The 26,792-nt window shown below is 35.0% G+C and overlaps 2 protein-coding genes across 2 annotated transcripts in view; one reads left to right on the plus strand and one right to left on the minus strand.

The window, feature by feature from the left end:
- Positions 1–636: 636 nt before the first annotated feature.
- On the plus strand, positions 637–2,257 carry LOC132159102 (neuropeptide B-like). Its single transcript, XM_059568683.1, has 2 exons — positions 637–1,265; positions 2,104–2,257. The coding sequence occupies exons 1-2, from the start codon at positions 996–998 to the stop codon at positions 2,230–2,232; spliced, it is 399 nt and encodes a 132-aa protein (XP_059424666.1). The 5' UTR covers positions 637–995; the 3' UTR covers positions 2,233–2,257.
- A 1,737-nt stretch (positions 2,258–3,994) lies between these two features.
- LOC132159681 (guanine nucleotide-binding protein G(o) subunit alpha-like) overlaps positions 3,995–26,792 on the minus strand; it is a 32,805-nt gene continuing 10,007 nt past the window's right edge. The window contains exons 4-9 of the mRNA XM_059569256.1: positions 24,452–24,612; positions 14,479–14,607; positions 9,837–9,966; positions 7,945–8,016; positions 6,364–6,451; positions 3,995–4,374 (exon numbers count right to left, since the gene is read on the minus strand). Of these exons, the coding sequence (XP_059425239.1) occupies positions 4,184–4,374; positions 6,364–6,451; positions 7,945–8,016; positions 9,837–9,966; positions 14,479–14,607; positions 24,452–24,612 (771 nt within the window). The 3' untranslated portion in view covers positions 3,995–4,183. The remainder of the gene's footprint in view (positions 4,375–6,363; positions 6,452–7,944; positions 8,017–9,836; positions 9,967–14,478; positions 14,608–24,451; positions 24,613–26,792) is intronic.

Below are 26,792 nucleotides of genomic sequence, written 5' to 3' on the forward strand. Positions count from 1 at the left end.
TTATATCTCTTTTTTTATTTATACCTCTTTATTTGAAAATATTTTATTTGACAGTTTTCATTACCCTAGACTCCATGCCTGCCTAGTTTCATTTCTGAGAGATTGTCAATCAATTATCTTTATCATATTTTAATATATATTTTATATTTGTCATCTCAAAATACCTAAGGAACAACATATAAAAATAAAAATTTTGTATTTTAAATATTATTATTATTATATGCATAACTTCTTGGCTATGATTTCAAAATTACATCGTTGTATTTACATTTTGTATTGTTGTTTTATTACAAATAACATTGTTATCGAATAATACTAATATTTTAATGATAATAGTAGCAATAATAATAACAATAAACATTACTTTTTGGCTTCTTAAATGTCATCTCAGCCTAAGGAACTAGATTTTCAAATGATTTTTGGACTTGATTGCTTTTGTGATTAACTCGAGTTTGTTATGGCTGTTTGAATTAATATATTGAACGTGCTCTCTTATTTAAATGATTTAGAAATCTGCCAACAGGTGATTACAGAGGAGTCAATAAATCAATATTTTAAATCACTTATTAATAAGACTTCATTTTAAGGTACTACGCACTTAGATTTCCTTTAGCAATTATTAAAAAAAATGATTGGATATTGTTATACTTTTTTTTTCATGTGCTTCTTTACGCGCGGGATTTACTCTTTTCTAATTTGCGCTGTGACGCCAGAAAGACGTTTATTGATCAATATAGACAGGTTCGGTGGCAGAGAAACAATATTAAACCGTCACACATCACATCCAACTGACGTTAAAGGCTCCCCAGCCGTCTCCAAACGCGCTAAGACGCGCAAATCAATCCTATTGGCCGGAAATGTGAATCATCTAGTGGGGAATGACGAACGAGATCACGACTCCGAGGGGTATATATAAACTCCAGATGTGCAGATCATCAATCCGAAAGCTACGAAGCATCATAGACCACAGCACACGCGTTTAGATTCAGTGCGCAATGGAGAGGTCCGTCAGATCCGTGCTGGTGTTCGTGGTTGTTTCCATCCTCATCTCCAGCCATCCCACAGACGCATGGTACAAGCAGTCCACCGGGCCGAGCTACTATTCCGTCGGGAGAGCCTCGGGTCTGCTGTCCGGGATCCGGAGGTCGCCCTATGTGCGCAGATCCGAGACAGAATCAGCGCTGGGCAGCAGCGAGACCCCCGGCGTCTCCAACAGCGTGATGCCCGACTTCAGCAGCAGACAAACTCCAGTTCTTAAAAACATGGTAAATTCTACTATACTGATGAAAAACATAGGCTATATATATACTTTATTTAAATGTTGTTTTATGTAAAAGTTTATGCAAATTTTTAATAAATTAAAAATGTAACATCATATAGCCTAATGCTTAACTGAGAAGTTACTTAGTATTTGATTAGAAATATATATGTGAACTTGAAAAAAAAATTAAACAAAAAGATTTTTCTTTATATTTACATAAAATATTACTAACGATCAATTTACAATGCAATATGAATCATACTTGATGTGTATTCAAATATGAATATATATATATATATATATATATATATATATATTCAGAACATAATTAAATTAATTAGGTTAATGTATATTCAAATGTTCTATATATGTGTGAATGCACATTAACATATATTAACAATCGGCCTACAAAACCCCCCCCAAAAAAAGTAAAAAAAAAAAAACATTAGTCTACTTTTATATTTCCAAATGCTAAAATTGTCTTACAAATGAAAATGTTGTTTTAACATTAAACCCATAAAAATTTATAATTTTGTTGCCTTCAGTATCTTTTGAAATAATGAAATGACTTGATTAATAACTATTATATATACCAATCATATTATATATATATATATATATATGCGCTAACAGAGAGAGAGAGAGAAACTTTTTATATCTCAATAGAAAAACAGGACCAATTCCAGCATAGAAATTCCTATTCAAGCGTTTTACATTACAACTTAATCTCAGTCAGATTTAATGTAGACAATATATTTTTCTTTGACGTCTGAACTTTTTTTGAGTGTGTAGAGAAAATACGACGTAAGAACCATAACTTCGATTAACGTTTTTCCCATCAGGCCATCTGCGTAAAGGACATCTCCCCAAACCTTCAGAGCTGCGAGCTGGTTCAGGACGGTTCAAGCACGTTTCGGTGCAAAGCAGACGTGTTTCTGTCGCTCGACTCGCTGGACTGCTTCACCTCATGAGCGGAACCCGTCCACCCCCCCCCTCCCCCCTCCTCCTCCTCCCCCCTCCTCCTCCTCCTCCTCCTCCTCCTCCTCCCCGACCCAAAGTCTCTTCCATTTCAGGAGTATTTACAGCCAAGGCAGTGAGGCGCGCTGTTGACGTTGAATGTTTACTTGATTTACACCAGGGGTGTTCAGCGCTGCTCCTGAAAGATACACTTTCCAGCAAAGTTTAGTTAGCCTATGTGCCAGTAATAAACATTCTTTATGAGTGATATTATAAATCCATCTACCTTATTTCGAAGCAGCGAACGTTCTATGAATGTGCGAGAGATTCGATTCATTCGCCATTCGTAAACAGCGGGAACGTGAATAATTATAGGCCTATATATTTTTTAAAGTGAAGTAAACAGTAAAACTATTTGCACTATAAACCAGTATGATTATAATTACCACACAGCATTTAAATAACATGATAATACAAGCAGCATAACGAGCCGCTAAAAATAACCGGAAGTCTCGCACATTCAGGTTACTTAATGGCCGCGCAAGTTCTTACAAACGTTAAAAATAAGTCAGTGATACACGAAAACATCTCGGTTACGTATGTAACCTTGGTTCCCTGAGTAGGGAACAAGATGCTGCGATGACGTCATCGCCTTGGGAACACCTATGCATCGAAGTGAACCTATGAAATGGAACCCTTGCTTCTTCTTCAAATGAAATTTGATCATCAAAACATAAAATGCACAGTAAAGAGATTGATTTTAGGTTAGTAAATAGCAAAGTGAAGTCAAACTGAATTCACGTCACTTCCAGTGGGAACGCACTTAGTTTTAACTATATTTAGCAGGAAACTAGATCGCGGAGAGCAGTTCTGAGCACCCCTGGTTCACACAATGTGAAGTTTGCTGCTTTAAATTTGTAAATGGAAAAATAGGTGATCCACAGAAACAAAACGGAGAGGTATTTCTGTTCGCTCTTTTCCCCTCTGCGCCCACCTGTCACCTGTACCTACTTCCAGATGTATTAAATGTTCATAAAAAGAGTTCACTGTTATGAGCAAAAACTTTCAAAGATGTTTTCTTTATTTTATTAAACTTGAAAGAAATACCGTTCTTCTGGTGTACACTTGTGTTGTGGCGGGATTTGTTTCATACCAGTCACTGTGTGAGAAATCAGCACTAAACAAAATATCAAAAAACATTAATGTTAGTTTTTTTAATATTGTTTTTCTTTCACAGTGTTTTTTTTTTTCTCTTGCATTTATAAAAGAGTAACTGGAATATACCACGAAAAGTGGCGCAACACAGCATTTAAATAGCAAAAATACATTTTATGTCAACTAAATCTCAATGAATAAATGGTGTAAAGCAACATTTGCTACAGGTACGATTATGCTTTATATAGATGTGTGTATGTGTGTTTGGCTCACCTTGGTACAATAAAACCATTTCAGATTGAATCACCAACACTCAACAACTATAAGTGCTGGATCACAAACAAAAGAGGATTCATAACAAAAAAAAAAAAAACCCTCAAAAACAAAACACTGGACCCTGACAGGGTGTTCAATCTCTGAATGTACTGTGTTGGACAAAGATTTACACAAGGGGAAAAGGTTATTTTATAGGTGATGATTAACCATGGTAACGTACACACAGGAAGTGGGGGATGTCAGGTGGAAAATTATGGGATGCTTGGACGAGCAACTCGACCACTCACATTTACTCTTTAAATCCATATTATGCTCTTCCACAACATAATATATGATTCATATGGGTTGATTATTGCATTTTTATTACTTATTTTATATAAGCAAGAAGAAAATAAACTGGCATTCATTCAGTTATTGCTTCATGAAAAGTGTGCATTCTGATGAGTATCAGAGCATCATATACAATAAATACCATCAGCATTGTGAAGGGCTCATCCGTGAGTTTTTATTGAGTTTTTAAAGGAGGAGTGGTTCTTAGAGCAGAGACACGGCCTCCAGGTTCTCCTTGATGATGGTGTCCATGACGACTTGAAAAACCACCTGTACGTTGGAGGTGTCGGTGGCTGTGGTGAAGTGGTGGTAGATGAGTTTGCTGGGCGTCATGTTGAGAGAGACAAACATTGAGGCGATGAACCGGGCGGCAGCGTCCACGTCACAGTCAGCTCCTGTGAACAAAAACACAGGGAGAGGTTTGTGGAAGAACTGTATTCATTGGATATATGCAGATTTGCTGATTTCTTTTTATAATATTACTATTTGGATATATAAAAGATTTATGCAAAAATATGCATTTGAATGAAAAAAAAAAACTATTTATAGGTTGTATCATGAATGCATTACAATTAATGCATTATATGTACTTCAGAGAAGGTGAAATGTCAATATTTTCCTTTGCACGGGTGCAAAAGTATTTTCTATTTTGAATATTTAAGTTATAAATCAATGGTTTCAAAGCATATATCAACATTAATTCAGGTCAATAACCACTGGTTTGAAAAACAAAACAGGAGATTGCTTCAAAAACAAGAATTTATCAATTTTGAGTTACGTATAACCAGGAATCCCTGTACATCCGAGAGAAGACAAGTGAAAGTGATTGAGGTGTTCCCCATATATATAAAAAAAGAGAATGAAAATAAATGAAGTGAGAGTCTATGAATATCTGACGAGATCTGCTCCAAAGGGAAAGATTGATGATGTCTAAAACTCCAATGCTAAATTGACATTTGCTTGATGCATGCATTTCTGGGTCTGTCTGAATTAACAGGTGAAATGTAGTTGTGAAAAGGTTTTATTGTAATCTTTTATCTGAAGGGGAATTAACTTTGGCATATACAAGTGTCTTAAAGGAGCGGGAGGAGGGAAGACAATATCATGCAAGAAATTTCCAGCCTTGTCTGTCTTGACCTTTTCTCCCTGAGGTAAAAACTACGGGATCCATTCCAGCTGATTAAACGGACAAACTACAAACTCAAGCTGACACGGTGGATTGGGTCTTAATGGAAGGACAGAGCTACAGGAAGTCTAAAAGCAGGAGAAAGAGAAAGAGAAAGAAAGAAAGAACTAAAGAGTAAAAGACTATGACTACAAACAACCAAAATATTTAAATCCCATATAAATGAATAAAACAAACAGGAGAGGAGAGAACTGAAAATAAAGAACAATAACAAAAGAACAAAATAAAAAAAGACAAATGAAAAATCAACAAAAAAGAAAATGAGAACTAAGAGAAGGAAAACAAACAAGTGGCTAAAACAAAAAACATCAAGAAGAGTGAAAAAACATGAATAAATTGGAAAAGAAAATGAACAAACAAAATAGAATAATTGGAAAAATGACTTAAGTGAAAGTGTAAAACAAAAACAAAATATGAGTAAAGGACAGAACAAACAAATGATAAATGAAAAAGAGAAACTAAATGAATAAAGAAGAGAACAAAAACAAATAAGAATAAAACAAAAATAAATTGAAGAACAGCAAGAACAAACTGGGAAAAGAAAAACAAATGATCAAAAATGCAAAAAGAACATTAGAACAAAGGAATAAAAGAAATAACAAATGAAACAAATTTCATTTGAAATTTCAAAAAAAAATTCAAAAAAGAATAAAAATGGAGAAAACAACTGAAACCAACAAATAAAAAAACAGAGGAAATGAACAATGAAAGAATAAATGAACAAAAGTAAGAATGAAAAAAATAAAAAGTCAAATGATTAAAAAGAATGGAAAAACAAATACAGAAAAAATTAATAGGAAAAAGAAAATGACCAAACAAAAGAAAATAAAACAAAAACATCAAACAAAAGAACAAAGGAGTGGAAGAAAGAACAAAACTAACAAACTAAATCAAAATAACTAATAAATGAAAAAAGAACAAAAGGGCAGAAAAGAGAACAAAAATGAAAGAACAAAAGAAAAAAGCAGACTAATGAAACAAACAACTAAATCAAAGTGAACAACACAAATACAGAGAGAATGAATAATATTTAGTGGCAGTAGAAGAAATGCTTGCCAACTCTGTGCTTTTTTTAATAAAAAGACATGAGCAAACAAATAAAACCTTGCAAGCAGCTGAAGTAAATAACACACTTTCTTTCAAGAGTCTGCAGAGAAAGTAAACATGATTCATGTGTAATCACAGATCCGTCTCTCACCTCTGAACTGGGGAAGGTAATGCCGCAGATGACGCCCGGAGTGGAGAATCTTCTCTTGGAAAAGATCAATCTTGTTCATGAATAATATCTGTGAAACAAAAAAAAAACCACTTGCACGCAATGCTGTATGGAGACGGACAAAATCCATCAATCACTCGCTCTGTAAAATCAATCATTTAGGACAAGAACTGATTAGTCCCATACAACAGCTTTAGAAACTCTTTAAAGTGAAAGTTTTTTGTGGTTAAAACGACTGACTTGACAAAAACAGATTATAAAAGGAACAGTTCAACCAAAAATGCACTTACCCTCAGGTCACTCAAGATATCAATATCTCACTTGTTCACCAATGAATCCTCTGCAGTGAATGGGTGCCGTCAGAATGAGAGTCCAAACTCTCATTCTGACGGCACCCATTCACTATAGAGGATCTGATGAAGAAACAAACTCATGTACATCCTGGACGGCCTGAGGGTGTTTACATTTTCAGCAAATGTTCATTTTTGGATGTACTCGGGTGAACTTTTCCTTTTGTATTCCTCAATGTCCACAAAAGATGACAGAAAAAGAGAAAAACGTTGAGTTCGGCTCAGTATAATGGCTTAATTAACGACTTAGTCCAGTGGTGATTTTGCTCAGCGTTTCAAAACAACAGAGTATGACTAACGTGGCTATGAAATGCATCTTAACAAGGGCAGTTAGCGCACCTCATTACACGGAAAGAGGTTTACGGAGGGCGTACGATAAATAGACAGACAACAAGCGGACCACCGTCACCCATGGGGACGACCTAAATTATGCCTGCTAGCTTAATTACCAAACGACATGGGCAATTAAAACAAAGTCTGGGCTAACTGACAACGTGGGCTGTAATTACGAGGGAAGATGGTAAGTCTGGAGGTGAGGTTACCAAAGCAAGCTACGGTAATCGGTGAAATCATTGAAGAAGCTCAGATGAACGAAACCACAAAGAGTGCCGTCTAAACGAGTGACAGACTCTTTCATCAGGTGATCGCAAAACGAATAAGGTCCAGAACTTGAGAAGAACTCACTGAAAAAGTCTTTGGTAACATAGTTAACCAAAAACGGTAACAGAAACGGAAAGTCATTTCCAGAGGCAGATTATCATCACAAAAGATTACAGTTTATTATATATTTACAAAGACAAATGTGAAAGTTGAAAATGAAATCTGAAATGTAAAAACTGGAACGTTAAAGCGCTAAAATCATCGCAAACTTTAGTAGCAGAGCTAAAAGGCCTGTCGATATAAACCGTAAATAATAAGCCAAAAGTAAACACCTGATAACATTTGCAAATTTTGTAGAACTGGCAGAAAACTATAAATCATTTATTTTATTATATTATATATTTTAACAGTTTTTCGTAAATGCAAACTATTAAATAAAATAAAAAATATTTACAAGGCACTTGTGTTCACTATTTATATAATGAACTGGTTTTTTTTGTCACATATGTTGCCTGTTTTGCGTCATCTCTTGGTTGACGCCACTGACCTCCTCTCGAGTTAATGGGATGATGAGACTGGATGAGCTCTCTCTGTTAATTGAGCCGTATCTTACCATAGAAGTACTTCTGAAGAAGACGTTATTGCAGATTGATGAGAACAGCTTGAGACTCTCCTGAAGTCGATTCTGAACAAGAGCACAGGATGAAAAGTCGGAAAAGCTGAGGTCAGTGCATGTGAACAGTCTTGTGTGTTGTAATAACATCCAGATACCTAGAATGATTTTAGTTTTAGAATGTTACATTAATACATTAAATACTGTAAAATGTAAACACTGTAAAAAGTCACATGGGGTCAAAATTGCATTGTGGAGAGAGAAAAGTTGCATTGGTGTACACACACAAATTTTATTATTACATTCAGGAATAATGTAAAATACCGATATAATGAAAAGATCCCCTCACTCAACAACAAATACTTAAAAATCGGTACAGAATAGGACAGAACAAGAATGAAAAAGTATTAAATAAACATACATTTTAGTTGCATTCATTATAAACAACATTCATTATAATTGCACAAATACTTATGTTAAATGTGTTTCTGCTCTTGACTGTAACTGCATTAAAAAAAGTGACTTATATTCTAAAAAATGCTGTCAGGACACTTATTTTTGGTGTTACTAAATGTAAGTTTTATAATATTACAGTAGAAAATGAGATGTCATATATTCAATAAAATGTTACTTAAGCATTAATAGGCATTTGTTACTGTACATATGTTACTAAGCATTAATAATGACTTATTTTGTTTGTATATTGTACATTTCTAATATAACATTAGTACTTAAAAACAAATACTGTAAATTATTAAAATTAAGTGACATTTATGCATTAAAACGGATTCCTATTTTTGCATTTCAAAATTTTACATTTAAGTTATATTTAGGGGTGCACATAATTTTTTCAGCCTGGTTCTCATAAGAGCACCTGGAGATTTGGTTTGGTCCTCACACTGCATATAGCGTGACCCATTAAATGCAACTATAAAAAATGAATTAATAATAGTTATAATATTATAACACTTTATTTAGTTTTTTAACAATTAAATAATAGTAAATAAACTAAATAATAGTGTGTGATATTATAAAAAAATAAAATGCAGTCCTAGTATTAAATACAAATGCATTTATTTTATAGTAAATAAACTTAAATAAAATGCTAATATTTTGTACTGCTTTGTTTGCCTCTTTAAGAAGAATCACTTCATGTATTCCCCAATTTTAAGTCACTTTGGATAAAAGCGTCTAAAAATAAATAAACAAAAGCGCTTTCATCATATTCAAACTTAAAATCAGCAGGCTTTTATTTTGGCGGGTTGCCAGTAAGTAAGTATACGCGCTTCCGGATTTAGCGCTGCTGCTGATTAAAGAGCGTCAGTGGATGAATGTCACAGTTTTGTATTGTGCTTTGAAATGGTAGGCACAGCCTAGATTTATGCTTTCAGGTTGAAAATAAAACTTACACAGTACAGTTTGTGATCTAAAATGGTAATTGTGCATTAACAGCTGTCAACCATGTCGGTACGCAAATGCGCTGTCAGAACATATTTATATTACACATTTTTTTATTTTGGTCGCGCATGCAGACCACTTATGTGCACCCCAGTTATATTAACTGATTTATGAATAAATAATACAATCAAATACCTTCCGAAAGCATAATTGTAAATGTAGTATATTTATAATGATTCTTTACATGTTGCTAGTTGAAAATAGATACCGGTTTACAATAAATTAATAAAATAAAATGGATTCACTTTTGTTGATTAAACTAATCTTACAGATGCCAATTTTGTAATGCCACATAATTTATTTTTTTAATACTGGCAACTTTAACATCCAAAAATTATTTTAATTATATTTTAGTTGTTACGCACCATTTCTTAGCGACTACTTGTTTGTTCAGAAAGTAGTAGATGAATGCAAAAGTATAAGTGTTTTCTTACCATCGATGGATCTTCTACTAGCGTCATGTCGTATCCACTCAGAGACACAACGAACAGCACGGCCCTCACATCCTCAAAACAGCTGATCCACTTCCTCCTCTCCGTCCTCTGGCCTCCAACGTCATACATTCTGCGGAAAGAAAAAGACTAAATGTCCTAAACGGAAAAGAAACACCTCAATATGACCCCAAAACACATTAGAGTCAACATAAAACCAATTAACCTTGAGTACATCAAGTTACAAAAGTGCATTGGATTTTGAACATTTTACAAACAGCGTCACATTTGTTATGCTAATAATATGTTGCTAACTAGCGACACGCATCCGTACATGTGAAAACCAGACCAATGGGCTCTTGAGGTCATCAAACGAGCTTCTCAAATTGACAATCTCCACCAAATTCCCCCTCAATGCGTTTTAGATCACGACACTAAAAGAGTTAGCTTGTTAGCTAGTAGTTAGCAAAGAGGCGTCAAAACAAAATGAAATCTCCAAACATGACATTTTATTACAGGTTTCTCCTCTTCACGTCTGTTTCTCAAACACATGTTAAAAGAGCGGGAAAATGGGGAGTGCTTGTTCTCAAAGAGCTTTTCTTGTCTCCTAAACAGAGAAGGCCATAAACAAACAGTAAAAGTCTATGGTTCTTTCTCTCTCAGACACGTTTATTTTCCATCTTCCACTTCATCCTGCGCCGTCTCTTCACTATATTTGTGGGGAAGGTTCCTCCACACGTCTGAAATGAAAACTATCAATACTCACACTTCAAACCTGATGGAAAAAAAAAATCTATATGTGCCTTATGGGACACTAATACATGAGGGTTTCCCATAATTATCTGACAAATGAATTGAATCATGAACATAGTTGATGCTGACACTACAATATTAACTGCTACATTATTTTTTATTTACAACAAACTGCAATAGCATGTTTAACGGGAAAATCTGTGACCATTTTAATTCAAAATACAAAGCATAGCCTACATGATTTTACAAAATGTATTATATTTATATTAGTGCTGTCAAACGATTAATCACATCCAAAATAAGTTTTTGTTTACACAGTATATGAGTGTGTACTCTGTATACTGTGTACTGTATATTTTCATTATATTTATATAAATACACACCGATACATGTATAAATTAAGAACATTAAAAATGTTACGTTTATATATTAAAAATATTATCTATTAGAAATTATGTGAATATAAAGATATACGTGTAAATACATGTACATTTTTTCACAATATATACTGTATGCGTTTGTATTTATAAACAGGCTACATAAAAAATATACACATTACACACACATATTATTTACACAAAAACTTTTATTTTGGATGTGATTAAATTGCTTACAAGCACTAATTTATACAATTTACTCAGAATTCATTATAATTTAAAATCTCTCTATTCTAATTTAAATTATTATTACTACTATTTATTCAGTATTTAAATGTATATATTCAAATTTAAAACTATACATATTTAGAATTTACTTGAGTTTAGATTCATATATATGTTTTATAATTGTATAAAATCAAGGAATATATTTATGAATTTGAATATTTATAACTCCTGAATATACACCACCTATAACTGTTAAATGATTTAAAAGTAATCCAAATCTTTAAAATGTAACTATGAATTTTACTTAAATTAGTGAATTAAAATATCTCTAAAGAGTTATGTAATGAATAAATAGTTGTAAATCTGAATATAAAAATTATTGTATATTATTGGCTATCCAGCAGCAGCAGGAAATTTAAACAAGAAAATCAAACCAGTTTATTTTCATGTTCTTTCTCGTCCGTCACATCTTTTCCAACAGCACAAACGGTTTAATAATGCCTTTGTTTAATTATTGGATGAACTGATGTGGCCTCATAATCACAGCAGACAAGGTGAAAATCGTGCGGCGTTAAACACGCTAATCAAAACACAAGTCACTTCACTGATCATTACACTGCTAATTATGGCTCAGAGGTCAAGGGTGACCCGGAGCCACCTGATCTTTAGATTTCGGCTTTTGTGGCTGGTTGGAAGATTTCATTAGACAAAAACAGTCACATCACTTCCTGACCAATGAACCTATAACACCATATTGTTCCTATTCATGTGCAGTTAAAAAATGAGCTATGCAATGATTATTGCATATAATAATCACTGGAAGAAAATACTTTTTCATTTAATGAATTACTCTTTTACGGTTTACAAGCTATTTGTCACAAATTATTTGCAAATAAGAAAATTTGGAATTAAGCATCAAGATGTGCAAAACCGTAATCAAAAATGAGTAATAAAGTCAGGGCCGATGGCCTCGTGGGCCACATGTAGCGCCGTTGTGCTTCAGACGTCCCGAGATCGAGTCCCAGCTTTCCTTTCCTGATCTCTCTCACCCACTTTGCTTCCTGTCTACCTACTGTCCTATCTAAATAAAACACCAAAAATAAACCTTAAAAACACAAAAATACTATTAAAAAAATACTGTGTTGTTATGTTTACATATGGACATAAACAATGTCTTTTTAGATAACTAGCAAGTTAAATGAATACAATTTTTATATATAGATATAAAAATGCATATAAAATCAATGCAGCAATAAAACAAAAACAAAACTGAATGAATAAAAGCATCAATAAACCCATAAACGCATAAATAAAATAAATATGCATAAACAAATTCATAAATAAATAAATGCACAAATGTAAAAATAAACTTCTGATGTAAAAAATGATTTATTGAGAAGGCGGCAAAGAAAGTGAAATGCAGCTGTGGGGTTTTATATCAAACATGAGGTGTGAATCCAGTGATATGATAAAGATCTTGAGGTTTCGGCGCGGGATGCGTGTGAAGTGCTGCGATAAGGACGAGCAGTCGAGCGTGCGGAAGATTGACAGTAAGTTATTCCTCACCGAATTAATTCACTCTAGAGCTCAATAGGAACTAAACAGATTTCATATAACAATTACTCCACATAACATCAGCTTTCATAGAGTTCACAGATAATAACAAACGTAAAGCCATTGCAGAGCCTCTTCATTTTCTGACTTCCTCTGATTTCAGGGTTTATAGGATTTTTGCTCATATTTATACTCTATAGGATAATTTAACCTAAAAACCCAACAAAGAGAACAGAATAACTACTTCTCCTCACACTTCAGATGGAAAAACAAATGTTTTTGAAGACTGAACTGTAAAGATCACTTAATGGATGGGTGTTCAACTTGGCGTTTCAAACATACATACTGTACATCCCACAGTCATTTTTAAAGTCATCTTGTTTTGATTATCTGATGTTGTAGAAGACCTTTTATTAAAAACTGTCATGAAAGCCATGAAAAGTTTTGATTTAGCATTATGCAAAGTAGCGCAATATAAATGTTATTGCAGAAGCCCTCAGCAGAAGCCAATAAATTAGCCAACTCTCAGGGCAGAATGAGCCCAAGAAGAAGCGAACGTAAAAGTATAGACAAAGACAGTTGCTTTCCACCAAATGCCAAAACACTCATCTTTCCATGCCATATCAAACAGTTTATGGCATCTCAAAGCTGTAAATGTCTCCATTAACATTCAAATGGCTGGTAAAAGCTGCCAAGCAGAAAATTACTCACATTTCCCATGAAACCTTCCAATCGTTTTATTGGTTGTCTAATGTTTGCGCAAAATTGAACTTGAGAGTACACTGAACATGCATGAAACTTTTTCATTCTCAAATTGAGGATTAAAAGTCATTGTGACTGTGAATTAAGAAAACAGTGGGGATTTATGAGTAAACTGTGCATAAAGCAATGTTACCTAAAACTGAAACCATAAAAGAAATGTCATACTTGACATAAAATAAACATGAATTAAAAAAATAAATAACTCATTTTGTTTTATTCTAGATGACAAGGCATTATTCCTCATTTTTATTTAGATTTAGTTTAAGTACAACTAAAACTAGTTTTAACAACTAAAACAGTATAAACTCAAACTTAAAACTAAAACTTAAATATAAAATTAAATATAAACTATATAAAAATTAGAAATAATTTAATTTAAAATGAAAAACTATATAGACATTTTAAAATACAAAACTACTACATATTAGAAAAACGAATTCAAATGAAAACAAAATACATAAAAATAAAATCTATTAAAAAGTATACCAATGATACTAAAATAACACTGGTTCAAACTAAACAAATGATTAGCATATACCTTCGAAAGTTGTTTGTCGAAATATATATAGTTGGAAATGAGACGTCATACCCACCAAAAAAAAAAAAAAAAACCTCATTAGACAAATTCAAAACAAGTCTTGCATCTAAATCAAAGCTGAACGTGTGCTCAATGCTGATAATGCCAGTTAGGATATTGACGAATGGAGCGATGCGTCAGAACGTCATGCAAGGTGACGTTTAATAAGATATTGAGAGATGGAGGATGCCGCGCATACTGACATGGTCAATATCATGAAAACCTGCTGCGAGAAGGAAAACCCCTACATTTTTTCTCATGTACTATTTTAGCAACTTTTAAACAAACTTCAACTGAAAACAACAGAAAAAGCATTTATGTTTGATGATTCCCAGTCATAGCCAACCTTTTGTAAGAGCAATTAGAACAAACTGACGATAAAGAGACTGTTTACCTGAAGACCAGGTGCTTGACTTTGAACTGTGTCTCAATCACTCCTGTGGTTCTCAGTCGGACTCTTAAAACGTCCGTTTCTGTCGGCATGTAATCAGGGGTGATGATCCGGCCCATGTTCTCAAAAAAGCTGGGTACAGAGAGACATAGAAAAAGTAATAACAAAATTTATGACAAAAATGACAGTAATGACTCATTTAGACATTCCATCTGGTATCCCTTTTCCAGTAAATTAACCTGGTTCTTGGTCAGAAGTTCTGCGAACAAATCTCATAAACCGGTAATCATTGTCACGCCATTGCCGATAAACAATAAATGGTCAATATAAAAATCCTACTGAATATTATTTATATTATGATATATCTTAAATTTGCTTTGATTTTTATGTTTTCATTTCTTCATATTTATTAATTTAGTTTACGTTATCATAATTTTGCTATGTGAGGGTCATTTTTTTTAATAGATTTAAAATAAATTTCAGTTTGTAATTCATTTAGTTTAAGCTTATTTAAGTTAGTTGTGAATGCAAAAATTTTTTTTTATATAATATTTATATTTTATTACATTTAAGCTTTATTTTATGTACTGGCAACAAATTTTAAATCGTTTTAGCTTAAGTCTTAGCAATAACAACACTGGTCTCAAATGAAATTATCTATATATATTTTTTTTTTATTATTAAATAAATAAATCCTACAAGTGAATTTAGGCATTACTCTATTAAAATGTAGAGCAACAATAAATAAATAAATATGAATTCACTTTTTTTTTTATTAAAGTGAATGTTAGATGACAGCAAATGTTATCAACATATCAAACAGGAGAAATAAATTAAATATCCAAACATACATACATACATACAAGGCCTGCTAATAAAAAAACAACAACACTATAATATCGGTTGATAATTGGTATGGTACTGATATCTTGTGCTTTTACACGAGTTTGTTTTGTGCTAGTGACACAAGACTTATTTCTTGCAGCATTGAAACCTTACATGGCGGAAATTATCCTCCCTTTAGCAGTTCCTAGTTTGATACCAGCAGGTTTTAGGTTTTAACTCCAGCAACCTGTCAGTAAAAAGGTTGCTTGATAGCAAATGCGTCTCCTCACCTCTCATAATCAGGTCTCTGAGGGAAAAACCCTCTCCTTAAGGGCCGTCTCTCATTGTCTAGGTAAGCAGCTTTACCTCTGACTGCCATAAGTGTCTGTGGCAGCGATAAGACTGGCCCGGGGGAAACACGCACTGTATGCTAATTACCAGCATGAATATAAACACAGCATGATACAATATAAGCAGATCTGTGGGGGGATTTCTGAATGCTGATGTGCTAAAGAGAGGGATTATCTGGGAGCCTGCGCTACGTAGCGATACACTCACCTCACAGGAGGTCGCAAACACCTTGGAGAAAGAATTAGACAAACACACACGTAAACAGTTTTGATGCAATAACCTCAGACAGTTGTGCCATATTTTTTGATTAAGAGTGTTTGAGGCATCTTTTCCTGTGCTGATAAGACCAGTTTGTCATTCTGTACATGCAAACAGAACAAAGACCAGGTTGTGCTTACGCTAAAACGTCAGAGATTGACGTACACACTTTTGCATACTGAAATGCAAGTGTTGCATTCTCATTGCTGCAAGGCACGCTATAGCATCATTAACATAAACTGTTGTCTTATAAGAGTTCCTGTCATTTTAGTATTTAGCACTATAAGCAGTGTCCAAACAAAACATTTTAACTACTTTAAATTATGATAGATTATAGCTAGCAAGAATGGCTAACTAGTTTTTTTTTTTTTAAAGAGTAGACCTACTATCTTAAATGAAAAATTTAATTAATTTGGCATTGGTTTGAAAATAATCTTGCTAAGAAAGTTAAAGTTAGTTAAGCATTCATCCTTTAGCTAGCTATTGACTTAGTTCATGTTTTTAACTGAGTTTAGTTCAAGTGAACTATTTTTTTTAGTATCCTGTAGAGTGGCTAAAAGAGCTTAATTAAATGGCAATCAGCTTTATAGCTAACAAAGTAGTTTATCTAACATGGCTACTGTCACACCAAAGCATTGGTTTGAAGAGAATCTTGCTAAGCCCTGCTGAAAAAAACAGCATATGCTGGTTAGGTATGTTTTGACACTGTGATGTTGGTTTATGCTGGTCCATTTGCTGGTTTATGCGGGTCCTTTTGCTGGTTTATGTGGGTCCTTTTGCTGGTTTATGCGGGTCCTTTTGCTGGTTTATGCGGTTCCTTTTGCTGGTTTATGCTGGTCCATTTGCTGGTTTATGCGGGTCCTTTTGCTGGTTTATGCTGGTCCTTTTGCTGGTTTATGCGGGTCCATTTGCTGGTTTATGCGGGTCCATTTGCTGGTTTATGCGGGTCCTTTTGCTGGTTTATGCTGGTCCTTTTGCTGGTTTATGCGGGTCCATTTGCTGGTTTATGCGGGTCCATTTGCTGGTTTATGCGGGTCCTTTTGCTGGTTTATGCGGGTCCTTTTGCTGGTTTATGCTGGTCCATTTGCTGGTTTATGCGGGTCCTTTTGCTGGTTTATGCTGGTCCTTTTGCTGGTTTATGCGGGTCCATTTGCTGGTTTATGCTGGTCCTTTTGCTGGTTTATGCGGGTCCATTTACTGGTTTATGCTGGTCCTTTTGCTGGTTTATGCGGGTCCATTTGCTTTTGCTGGTTTATGCCGGTCCATTTGCTGGTTTATGCTGGTCCTTTTGCTGGTTTATGCGGGTCCATTTGCTTTTGCTGGTTTATGCGGGTCCATTTGCTGGTTTATGCCGGTCCATTTGCTGGTTTATGCTGGTCCTTTTGCTTGTTTATGCTGGTCCTTTTGCTGGTTTATGCGGGTCCATTTGCTGGTTTATGCTGGTCCATTTGCTTTTGCTGGTTTATGCCGGTCCATTTGCTGGTTTATGCCGGTCCTTTTGATGGTTTATGCCGGTCCATTTGCTTTTGCTGGTTTATGCGGGTCCATTTGCTTTTGCTGGTTTATGCGGGTCTATTTGCTTTTGCTGGTTTATGCGGGTCTATTTGCTTTTGCTGGTTTATGTGGGTCCTTTTGCTGGTTTATGCTGGTCCTTTTGCTGGTTTATGCTGGTCCATTTGCTTTTGCTGGTTTATGCGGGTCCATTTGCTTTTGCTGGTTTATGCGGGTCCATTTGCTGGTTTATGCGGGTCTATTTGCTTTTGCTGGTTTATGCGGGTCCATTTGCTTTTGCTGGTTTATGCGGGTCCATTTGCTTTTGCTGGTTTATGCGGGTCCATTTGCTGGTTTAGGCTGGTCCTTTTGCTGGTTTAGGCTGGTCCTTTTGCTGGTTTATGCGGGTCCATTTGCTGGTTTATGCGGGTCCATTTGCTGGTTTATGCGGGTCCTTTTGCTGGTTTATGCGGGTCCTTTTGCTGGTTTATGCGGGTCCTTTTGCTGGTTTATGCGGGTCCTTTTGCTGGTTTATGCGGGTCCATTTGCTGGTTTATGCGGGTCCTTTTGCTGGTTTATGCGGGTCCTTTTGCTGGTTTATGCGGGTCCTTTTGCTGGTTTATGCGGGTCCATTTGCTGGTTTATGCGGGTCCTTTTGCTGGTTTATGCGGGTCCTTTTGCTGGTTTATGCGGGTCCATTTGCTGGTTTATGCGGGTCCATTTGCTGGTTTATGCGGGTCCATTTGCTGGTTTATGCGGGTCCTTTTGATGGTTTATGCGGGTCCTTTTGCTGGTTTATGCGGGTCCTTTTGCTGGTTTATGCGGGTCCATTTGCTGGTTTATGCGGGTCCATTTGCTTGTTTATGCGGGTCCATTTGCTGGTTTATGCGGGTCCATTTGCTGGTTTATGCGGGTCTATTTGCTTTTGCTGGTTTATGCGGGTCCATTTGCTGGTTTATGCGGGTCTATTTGCTTTTGCTGGTTTATGCGGGTCCATTTGCTGGTTTATGCGGGTCCATTTGCTGGTTTAGGCTGGTCCATTTGCTGGTTTAGGCTGGTCCATTTGCTTTTGCTGGTTTATGCGGGTCCATTTGCTGGTTTAGGCTGGTCCTTTTGCTGGTTTATGCGGGTCCATTTGCTGGTTTATGCGGGTCCATTTGCTGGTTTAGGCTGGTCCTTTTGCTGGTTTATGCGGGTCTATTTGCTTTTGCTGGTTTATGCGGGTCCATTTGCTGGTTTATGCGGGTCCATTTGCTGGTTTAGGCTGGTCCATGCGGGTCCATTTGCTGGTTTAGGCTGGTCCTTTTGCTGGTTTACGCGGGTCCTTTTGCTGGTTTATGCGGGTCCTTTTGCTGGTTTATGCGGGTCCTTTTGCTGGTTCATGCTGGTCCTTTGCCAGCACATGACCAGCATAAACCAGTAAAGGACCAGCATAAACCAGCATCTCAGCGTCAAAACATACCTAAACAGCATTTGCTGTTTTTTTTCAACAGGGAGGATGTTCAAGTTAAATGTTCTTCTTTTAGCTAGCTTTTGACTAAGTTCATGTTTTTAACTAAATTTAGCTTATGTGAACTTATGTGTTACTTTTTGTTAGCAGCTTGTAGAAAAAGAGCTTACATGACAATTAGCTTAAAGGTAGCAAGTTTCAGTGTTGTTTACCTAACATGGCCTAATGTCATGTTAACAAACTGGTTTGAGAAAAATCTTGATGATTAACAAAGTTAGCTAAAACATCACCCTTTTATAGCTTGTTATTAACCATGTTCATGTTTTCAACTAAGTTTAGCTTAAGTTAGCTACTTTTTGTTTGTAGCTTTTTAGAGCAGCTAACTACATTTTCAAGAAAAAGTCTGACTACAGTTTATGTAACTTTCCCAGCTAAATTTGCACCACCATGATATTAGTAATGTTGTGGAAACTACTTTAGCTTGCAGCTTAAACTAAAGTATCACTCATCATTCAAAATAGCCAGTTAACTATATTATTGCTTAGCTAGCTGAATAACACATGGTGTAACCAGATATTTTAAGAAAACAATTTAGCATAAGTGAGTACTAAAACCCACACGCTGCATTCTCATATTCGCAACTCTATGACTAGAGCCACTAGCAGCCTTTAGCATAAACTGACAGGGTTGACAAACATATATATATAGTTAAATCTAGTGTTTGTATTATTATTCTAATATAGTGTTCCTAATATAGTGTAGCTCAATTGGTAGAGCATTGCAAGGTTGGGGGTTCGATTCCCCGGGAACACATGATAGGTAAAAATTGATAGCCTGAATCGCTTTGGATAAAAGCGTCTGCTAAATGCATACATTTAAATTTAATTTTTTAATTTAATTTTAATTTAAATCAGTGTGGTTACTTAGCAGGGTTGTCTTTAGTCTGTTGCTCCACCATAACAGCAGATGGCCACATTTTTAATTTTCATTAAATTTTTGTTATTTTATTTCAGCTTTATTTCGATTAACAAAAAACATTTTATAATAATTTTAGCTTTAGTTAATGGCAATACCACTGTCTAGTACTATGTTTTTACTACCATAGTGAATTATGAACACTAGTGTTTCTGGTTTTTAATGACAGATAAACAGACACACAAACACACAATATCACACTCCAACCTCAGTGCCAATTCGATTCCTTGGCATTCGAGCCGAGTCTGATCTTGTAAACCCCCTGGGCGGCACGACAGCGAGCACCTCGGGCCTGAGCGGAGGCTGTGAGTGACCAAGTGTGAGGTGTGTTTCTTTAAATGCATCTGGGTGTATAAAACAGACATGTCGCTACGTGCATCTGGATTCAACATTCACTCGCTGCTGGCCTTCAATTCCCAGCGGGACACAAAGGCCCTGTCGCTGTGGATCTGTCTCACTTTCTAACACTCTCTAGGGAAAGGCAAGGACTATCTTTAACCTTACGAAGGCCTCCAGTAGTCGTCTTTTTTTAAAATATTTTTTGTTAAGTCCTTGGTTAACCAGTTTCTGATGGTTTTATCTGGTCTAAGCTCATCATTAAAGGAATAGTTAAACCAAAAATGAAAATGGATTTGCTTAAAATTTACTCCCCCCTCAGGCCATCCAAGTTGTAAATGAGTTTGTTTCTTCATCAGAACAGATTTGGAGATTTTTAGCATTACATCACTTCCTCACCAATGGAATTAGAGTGAATGTGGTGGATTTTGACAACAGGACAAAAGAGGATGGGCTTTTCACAAGATGAAACTACTTCACTAGATTATTATGAAGAGACTTGTGTCCAGAAATGCATTAATTATATATTTGTTTCTTACAGACATGCAGCTTTTCACTTCTCAAGACATTAATTGATGGACTGGAGTGGTGTGGATTATTGTGATGTTTTTTTCAGATGTTTGGACTCTCATTCTGACGGCACCCATTCACTGCAGAGTATCCATTGGTGAGCAAGTAATAATGCTAATTTTCTCCAAGTCTTTTTTGACAGAGAAAGACTCATCTACATCTTGGAAGACTTGAGGGTGAGTAATTTTCAGCAAATTTTAATTTTTCAGGTGAACTCTTCATTTGAGGTTATTAGGAGATCATTTTGTCGTCCGTCAATCTCACCGTATGCTGTATGGAAAAGAGCAGCATGAAATCTCTTCATTCGAAATCTCTTGTTTAGCGTCCTACAGAAGAGAAGCATCTTTAGGGTAATTTTTAGATGATCTATTCCTTTCCAAAGCTGGTTTGACTTAGTTTCTCCATCAGCGTGACATTTTGAAGAATTTTTTTAATTTAAAAAACCTCTCCTGGAGTTCTGTAGATATACTTTTACCCTCGGATTGATTTGACCCCACTTTGACCTCTGACCAAACATCCATCTCTCTGAAGTATCTTTTCTCCTCACTACATTTCTGATCTATTTTTCCACACAATTTAATTTCATGGAATGACGCCGGTCGGGGTTTTAGGGTTGTGGTTTTTGTGGAGAATTTAGAATAGCGAGGGAGGGCAAATGAAAATGGATGGAAGGCGAAATGAAAAGAGATTTCACAAGATGCATGCAGGATATGAACAGGTGAGGAGCTGCGACCTGGCCTGCAAAGACGATGGAAATGCCCTCTGATAAATCTGACCTTTAACAAGAGGATATATGCGTTTCTTTGTGTGTGTGTGTGTGTGTGTGAGGACTGGTGATGGAGTCCTGCAGGTGTGACATGACCGTATGAGGAAAGGTTTTTAAACCTGGAGAGAGTGAGAGAAACGGTACGACGCAGACACAGGAATGACGTTTTAGTGCAAATCTCTATGCCAAAACAGCACTGTACCATGTTGAATTAATTCATTGTAATTCTTTTCAGCCTCATGTTTATGCAAAATCATATTATAAAATAAATATTATAAAATTATAAAATATATTATAAAATAAAGTGAAATTTTGGTACTTATTCCAGCTAGATTCTTCATTATGTGTTGTGTGTGTGTCTCTTCAAACCACAACTCAAATCAGTGCCATGGTGATAATTTAGTTGTTCCCGGTGACAAGCGTGTTATTGACTCCATATTATTGACTGAAGTGTCTGGAGGGGCCCCTTGGACCCAGGGGTCAATGGGGGGCAGGAGTACCTGTCAATCAAATTTACACACAGTCAAACACACACAGACACACAGACACACACATACTTTACATAGACGAAAGTTTTTTTTATTTTTTTTATGAAACTAATTAGAATTAAAGAAACATTTAGAATTTTTAAAGCATGGCAGAACAACTGTTTTATTTATATATTATAATAATTACATATTTTTAATTGGTATTAATACAGTAGAGGTTTACTATTATTATTCGTAATAACAACAAAAATATTAGAATTTTAGAATGAATTAATAATAATAATAATAATAGATTTTTAAATAAATAAAATGTATTGTTATAAATATTATTTTTACCATTACATTTTATTATAATGCTTTGTTATCTAGGCTTACAGTGTTTTTTTAAATAAAAGTAATTTTAAACTTATTTAATTAAAATATAATATTAATAGTTATTAGTTTTAATACCATTTTAAATACTACTATTAACAATAATAATAAAATATTTAAATAAATTACTCATTATTGGTTATAAATAATAATAATACATTTTATTATTTTTATTTATTTTTACACCCCCCGGGCATCCCCCCCCCCCCCCCCCCCAAACATACTTATGTGCTGATGTGTGGGAATTGAGTAGAATCGAGGCTATGTGTTTTTGTGTGTGTGGGTTTTGATGTCAAACACATTCGGTATGGACAACTTCAACCACACACAGCACCTCACATCTCGCTCGCCTACATCATTTATTCATTCTTTACAGCCTTCACTAGGTGTCCTGTGTGCTAATCAAAAAGACAAGCGATCATGTCAAACCTCCATTAAGTGACGTCCCAGCATGCATTGCAGGATATATATATATCATCTGGTAAAGGCAGTAGGCTTTGAGGTTTGACTGTTTTTTCTAATTGCCGTTTAGGAGTTACCACACACACACACACACACACACACACACACAAACAAACCTCGCTGCGGAGTTTGAGGTTCATTCGCTGTGGCACACACCACACGTCTGCGACATGGGTGACCCTCTCAGCTTCATTTAAATAATCAGCCTCCTGGTGTTTTAGTTTGTCATCGCACACACATGTAATTACACAATTCACTGTTTAAATATCCCACTAATCAGCCATTATTCACAGTGGGAGTGTCAGACTGAGTCACAGATCAGCGGCCATTACGGCTCAAGAGTGACAGTCGCACATTTGTTCCACTACACCTACATTGAGGTTTCAGAAACTGCATCAGGAAGCATTGGGAAAACCTGGGCTAGAGAGCTAGAAAACCAATAAAATGTTAAATGGATGAAATGACGTAATCTGTGCTAAGGAACTTTAATAGAGGCAGAAAAATAATACAAGCTGAATATTTCGAAGGAACAGTTTTACTTCAAATTGTCTGTAAATTTCCTCGCTGCACGTGAAATTTTTACTGAACATGAGAAAGATTCAGGGGTCAGCACCCATGTCAAATGACCAATTAGATTAGAATAAAACATTCATGACCTTTTCCGGATCATGATTGGTCTATTTGAGCGTTGTTTAATAAGATTCAAATGAGATGCAAAGCATTTCGGAGAACCGTTCCAGTGTCGTGGTCCGAATTCTCTTTGCTCTCTGATCAAAACGTGTTCAAGCTAGTTAAAAAAAACTTTTCTTAACCAACAAAACAGAGAATGCTAACTGAAAAAAAAACAGCTAACTAAAGGCTAAATGGAAAAAGGGAGGCTAAGTGGGAAAACAAAAAAAAGGCTAACTGAAAAAGAAAAACGGTGGCAAACTGAAACCATGAAGGCTAACAGAAATGGTGCTCTAGCTTCAATTTTATGGCTAATATGACATGTAATTCAAAATATTTTAATTGACATGTTTTATCATTTAAATTACACTAGTTTCCCTTGTGAAAATTAACCATGGTTTTATTATAGTAAAAGTGTAGTGTTTTGGCATATTGGTAACCATATGTACAGTATAAACATAGTTTTACTACAAACACATTGGTTAAACTATGGTTATTGTAGCAAAACCACGGTTAGTTTACCATGATTTAATTAAGGGTCCTCTTATTTATATATAGCTCATTGGCTGCCTGAACAACTAGCCGACTAGCTAATCTTACAGAAGCCCTACATAACTAGAATGGTTTGTCTGAACAGGCTAATCTGTTAGCTTGCTAGAAAAGGAAATGTATTCATTGACTATTTTAAATCAAAACCAAACACGGAGTACTTATTAGAAAGTGTGCAGCGAAGTAGCAGCTATGTATCTAAACACGCCGAAAAAATTAAAATAAACTAAAAAACATGAACAACAAACCTCTAACAAGATATTCTAGGAAATCTGGTCTAATATTAGATGTTAAATCTCTTGGCGTAAAAACATTGCTCACAAATGAAGTATTACTGTGATAACTGTGTAAATGCGAATGTCTTATTAGCGATTAGGGTGAGTAATTAGCGATTAGCGTCCAAGTGTTACTCACTATAGTGCCGAGTCATTGAGTTCGTACTCGTATCCTCGCGCCGCTGCTGACCGCACCCCCTGATCCGCCCACAAACAGCAGAGGGCGTGGCCTATGAACGGGAACAGCATCTGGTCTTCGTCGAAGCAACGGCCACATGAGAGAACTGAGTGAGCGTGGACCTGGAGAAACACCACAAACATGGAGAAATACATCGTTTGTACATCCGGCAAAGTGTTTCTCAAGAACGTTTCTCACTTTTAAAATTAAAAAAAATATATGCATTTAGCAGATGCTTTTATCCAAAGTGACTTACATTGCATTCAGGCTAACAATTTTTCCTAACATGTGTTCCTCGGGATTCAAACCCCCAACCTTGCGCTTACTAACACAATGCTCTACCACATGAGCTACATGAACACTTTTTTTGTTTCAAGAACTTTAAGAGTGCAAAAAATCTAACTGGTAAAGTTTAGCATGCTAAATTAAGCACTAATGCTTTAAATATCAAAATATCATTCACATCATAATTTATGGTGGCCCACTAGTGCACAACACAATGAAATCGCCACAACACAATAAGACTAATTTTGGCATAGGACAAATTTTGTAGTTTCCACGGTGTTGTGCACTACTGGGCCACCGTAATAATTGGTCAGTTTTTGGATGACTAGTCAACCAGTTGTGATCTATACCTAGTTAGAGGTTGATGAAGGAAGGAAAATTAAGATAAGGGACTGGAGCAATGGTTCATAAGCATAAAACAATAACATTTAAACAACTAGAACAAAGATCTGATCTACTGGTGTGACCCAACACATATGCATCTCTAGCACTGTTATTAAAAGAACAATTGGCCTGATCTGTCTAATTACAGTACAGCGTTCGTCACATGACCTGATCAAAACCACGGTCATATTTAATAATCAAAGCAGACGACCCTCATTGTGGGCACCCGGAATAAGATAATGACTGTTTGAGAGACACGTCTGGAAGAATGTTCTGAATAGAATGTTGGCGTTCACATCCCTAGATCTGAAAACATGGCGCCACCCAGTGGACGCTGTCAGTACTGCAACAAGCCAGCATCTTCCCAGCAGGCTTAAAGACTGAATGGAAGTTTAATTAAGACACTGAGAGCATTGCTAACTTATGGTTACTAGATCTAGTTATACATGTTCACATCCAAAATAAAAGTTTGTTTACATAATGTTTGTGTACTGTGTTTATCTATTATGTATGTATAAATACACACATATACAGTATATATATATTGAAAATATTTACATGTATTATATTATATATATATATATATATATATATATATATATATATATATATATATATATATATATATATATATATATATATATATACACACACATGTATTATATTATATATATATATATATATATATATATATATATATATATATATATATATATATATATATATATACACACACATGTATTATATATATATATATATATATATATATATATATATATATATATATATATATATACACACACACACACACATACACACACATGTATTATATATATATATATATATATATATATATATATATATATATATATATATATATATATATATATATATATATATATATATATATATATATATATATATATATATATATATATATATATATACACACACACACACACACACACACACACACACACACACAGTACAGACCAAAAGTTTGGAAACATTACCATTTTTAATGTTTTTGAAAGAAAGTTTTTTTCTGCTCATCAAGCCTGCATTTATTTGATCAAAAATACTGAAAATTATATATCATATTGTGATATATTATTACAATTTAAAATAATTGTTTTTAAATTTATTATACTTTAAATTATCATTTATTTCTGTGATGCAAAGCTGAATTTTTAGGATCATTATCACATGATCCTTTAGAAATCATTCTAATATGATGAATCATTATCAAAGTTGGAAACAGTTCTGCTGCTTAATATTTTTTCAGAACATGTGATACTTTTTGAAACTCGTGAAAAATCCTCTCACCGGCCCCCGCTCCCTCTAGTGAAGATATCACTGCGCCAATACGAAGTGCTTACAAGCACTTGCCATGGTATTCCGCCACACAATATAGTTATCCATTTTACACACTTAGAAAAGCGCAACGTTTTGTTTTGTGTTACCGTCCTAGGTCGAGTTACACTATGCGAGTAACTGTATTTAAATAGGGAAAACGTGGAGGTGTTTGGTAGCTTCTCTGCTTGGCCCATATTGAATGAATGAGCTCAGCTAAGTGCTAAGTGTCACCGCGCCAAAGCGATTGAGTGCACGCACTGAGACGAGAGAGGTATGT

This window comes from Carassius carassius, chromosome 16 (assembly GCF_963082965.1).
Source record: "Carassius carassius chromosome 16, fCarCar2.1, whole genome shotgun sequence".
Lineage (NCBI taxonomy): Eukaryota > Metazoa > Chordata > Actinopteri > Cypriniformes > Cyprinidae > Carassius > Carassius carassius.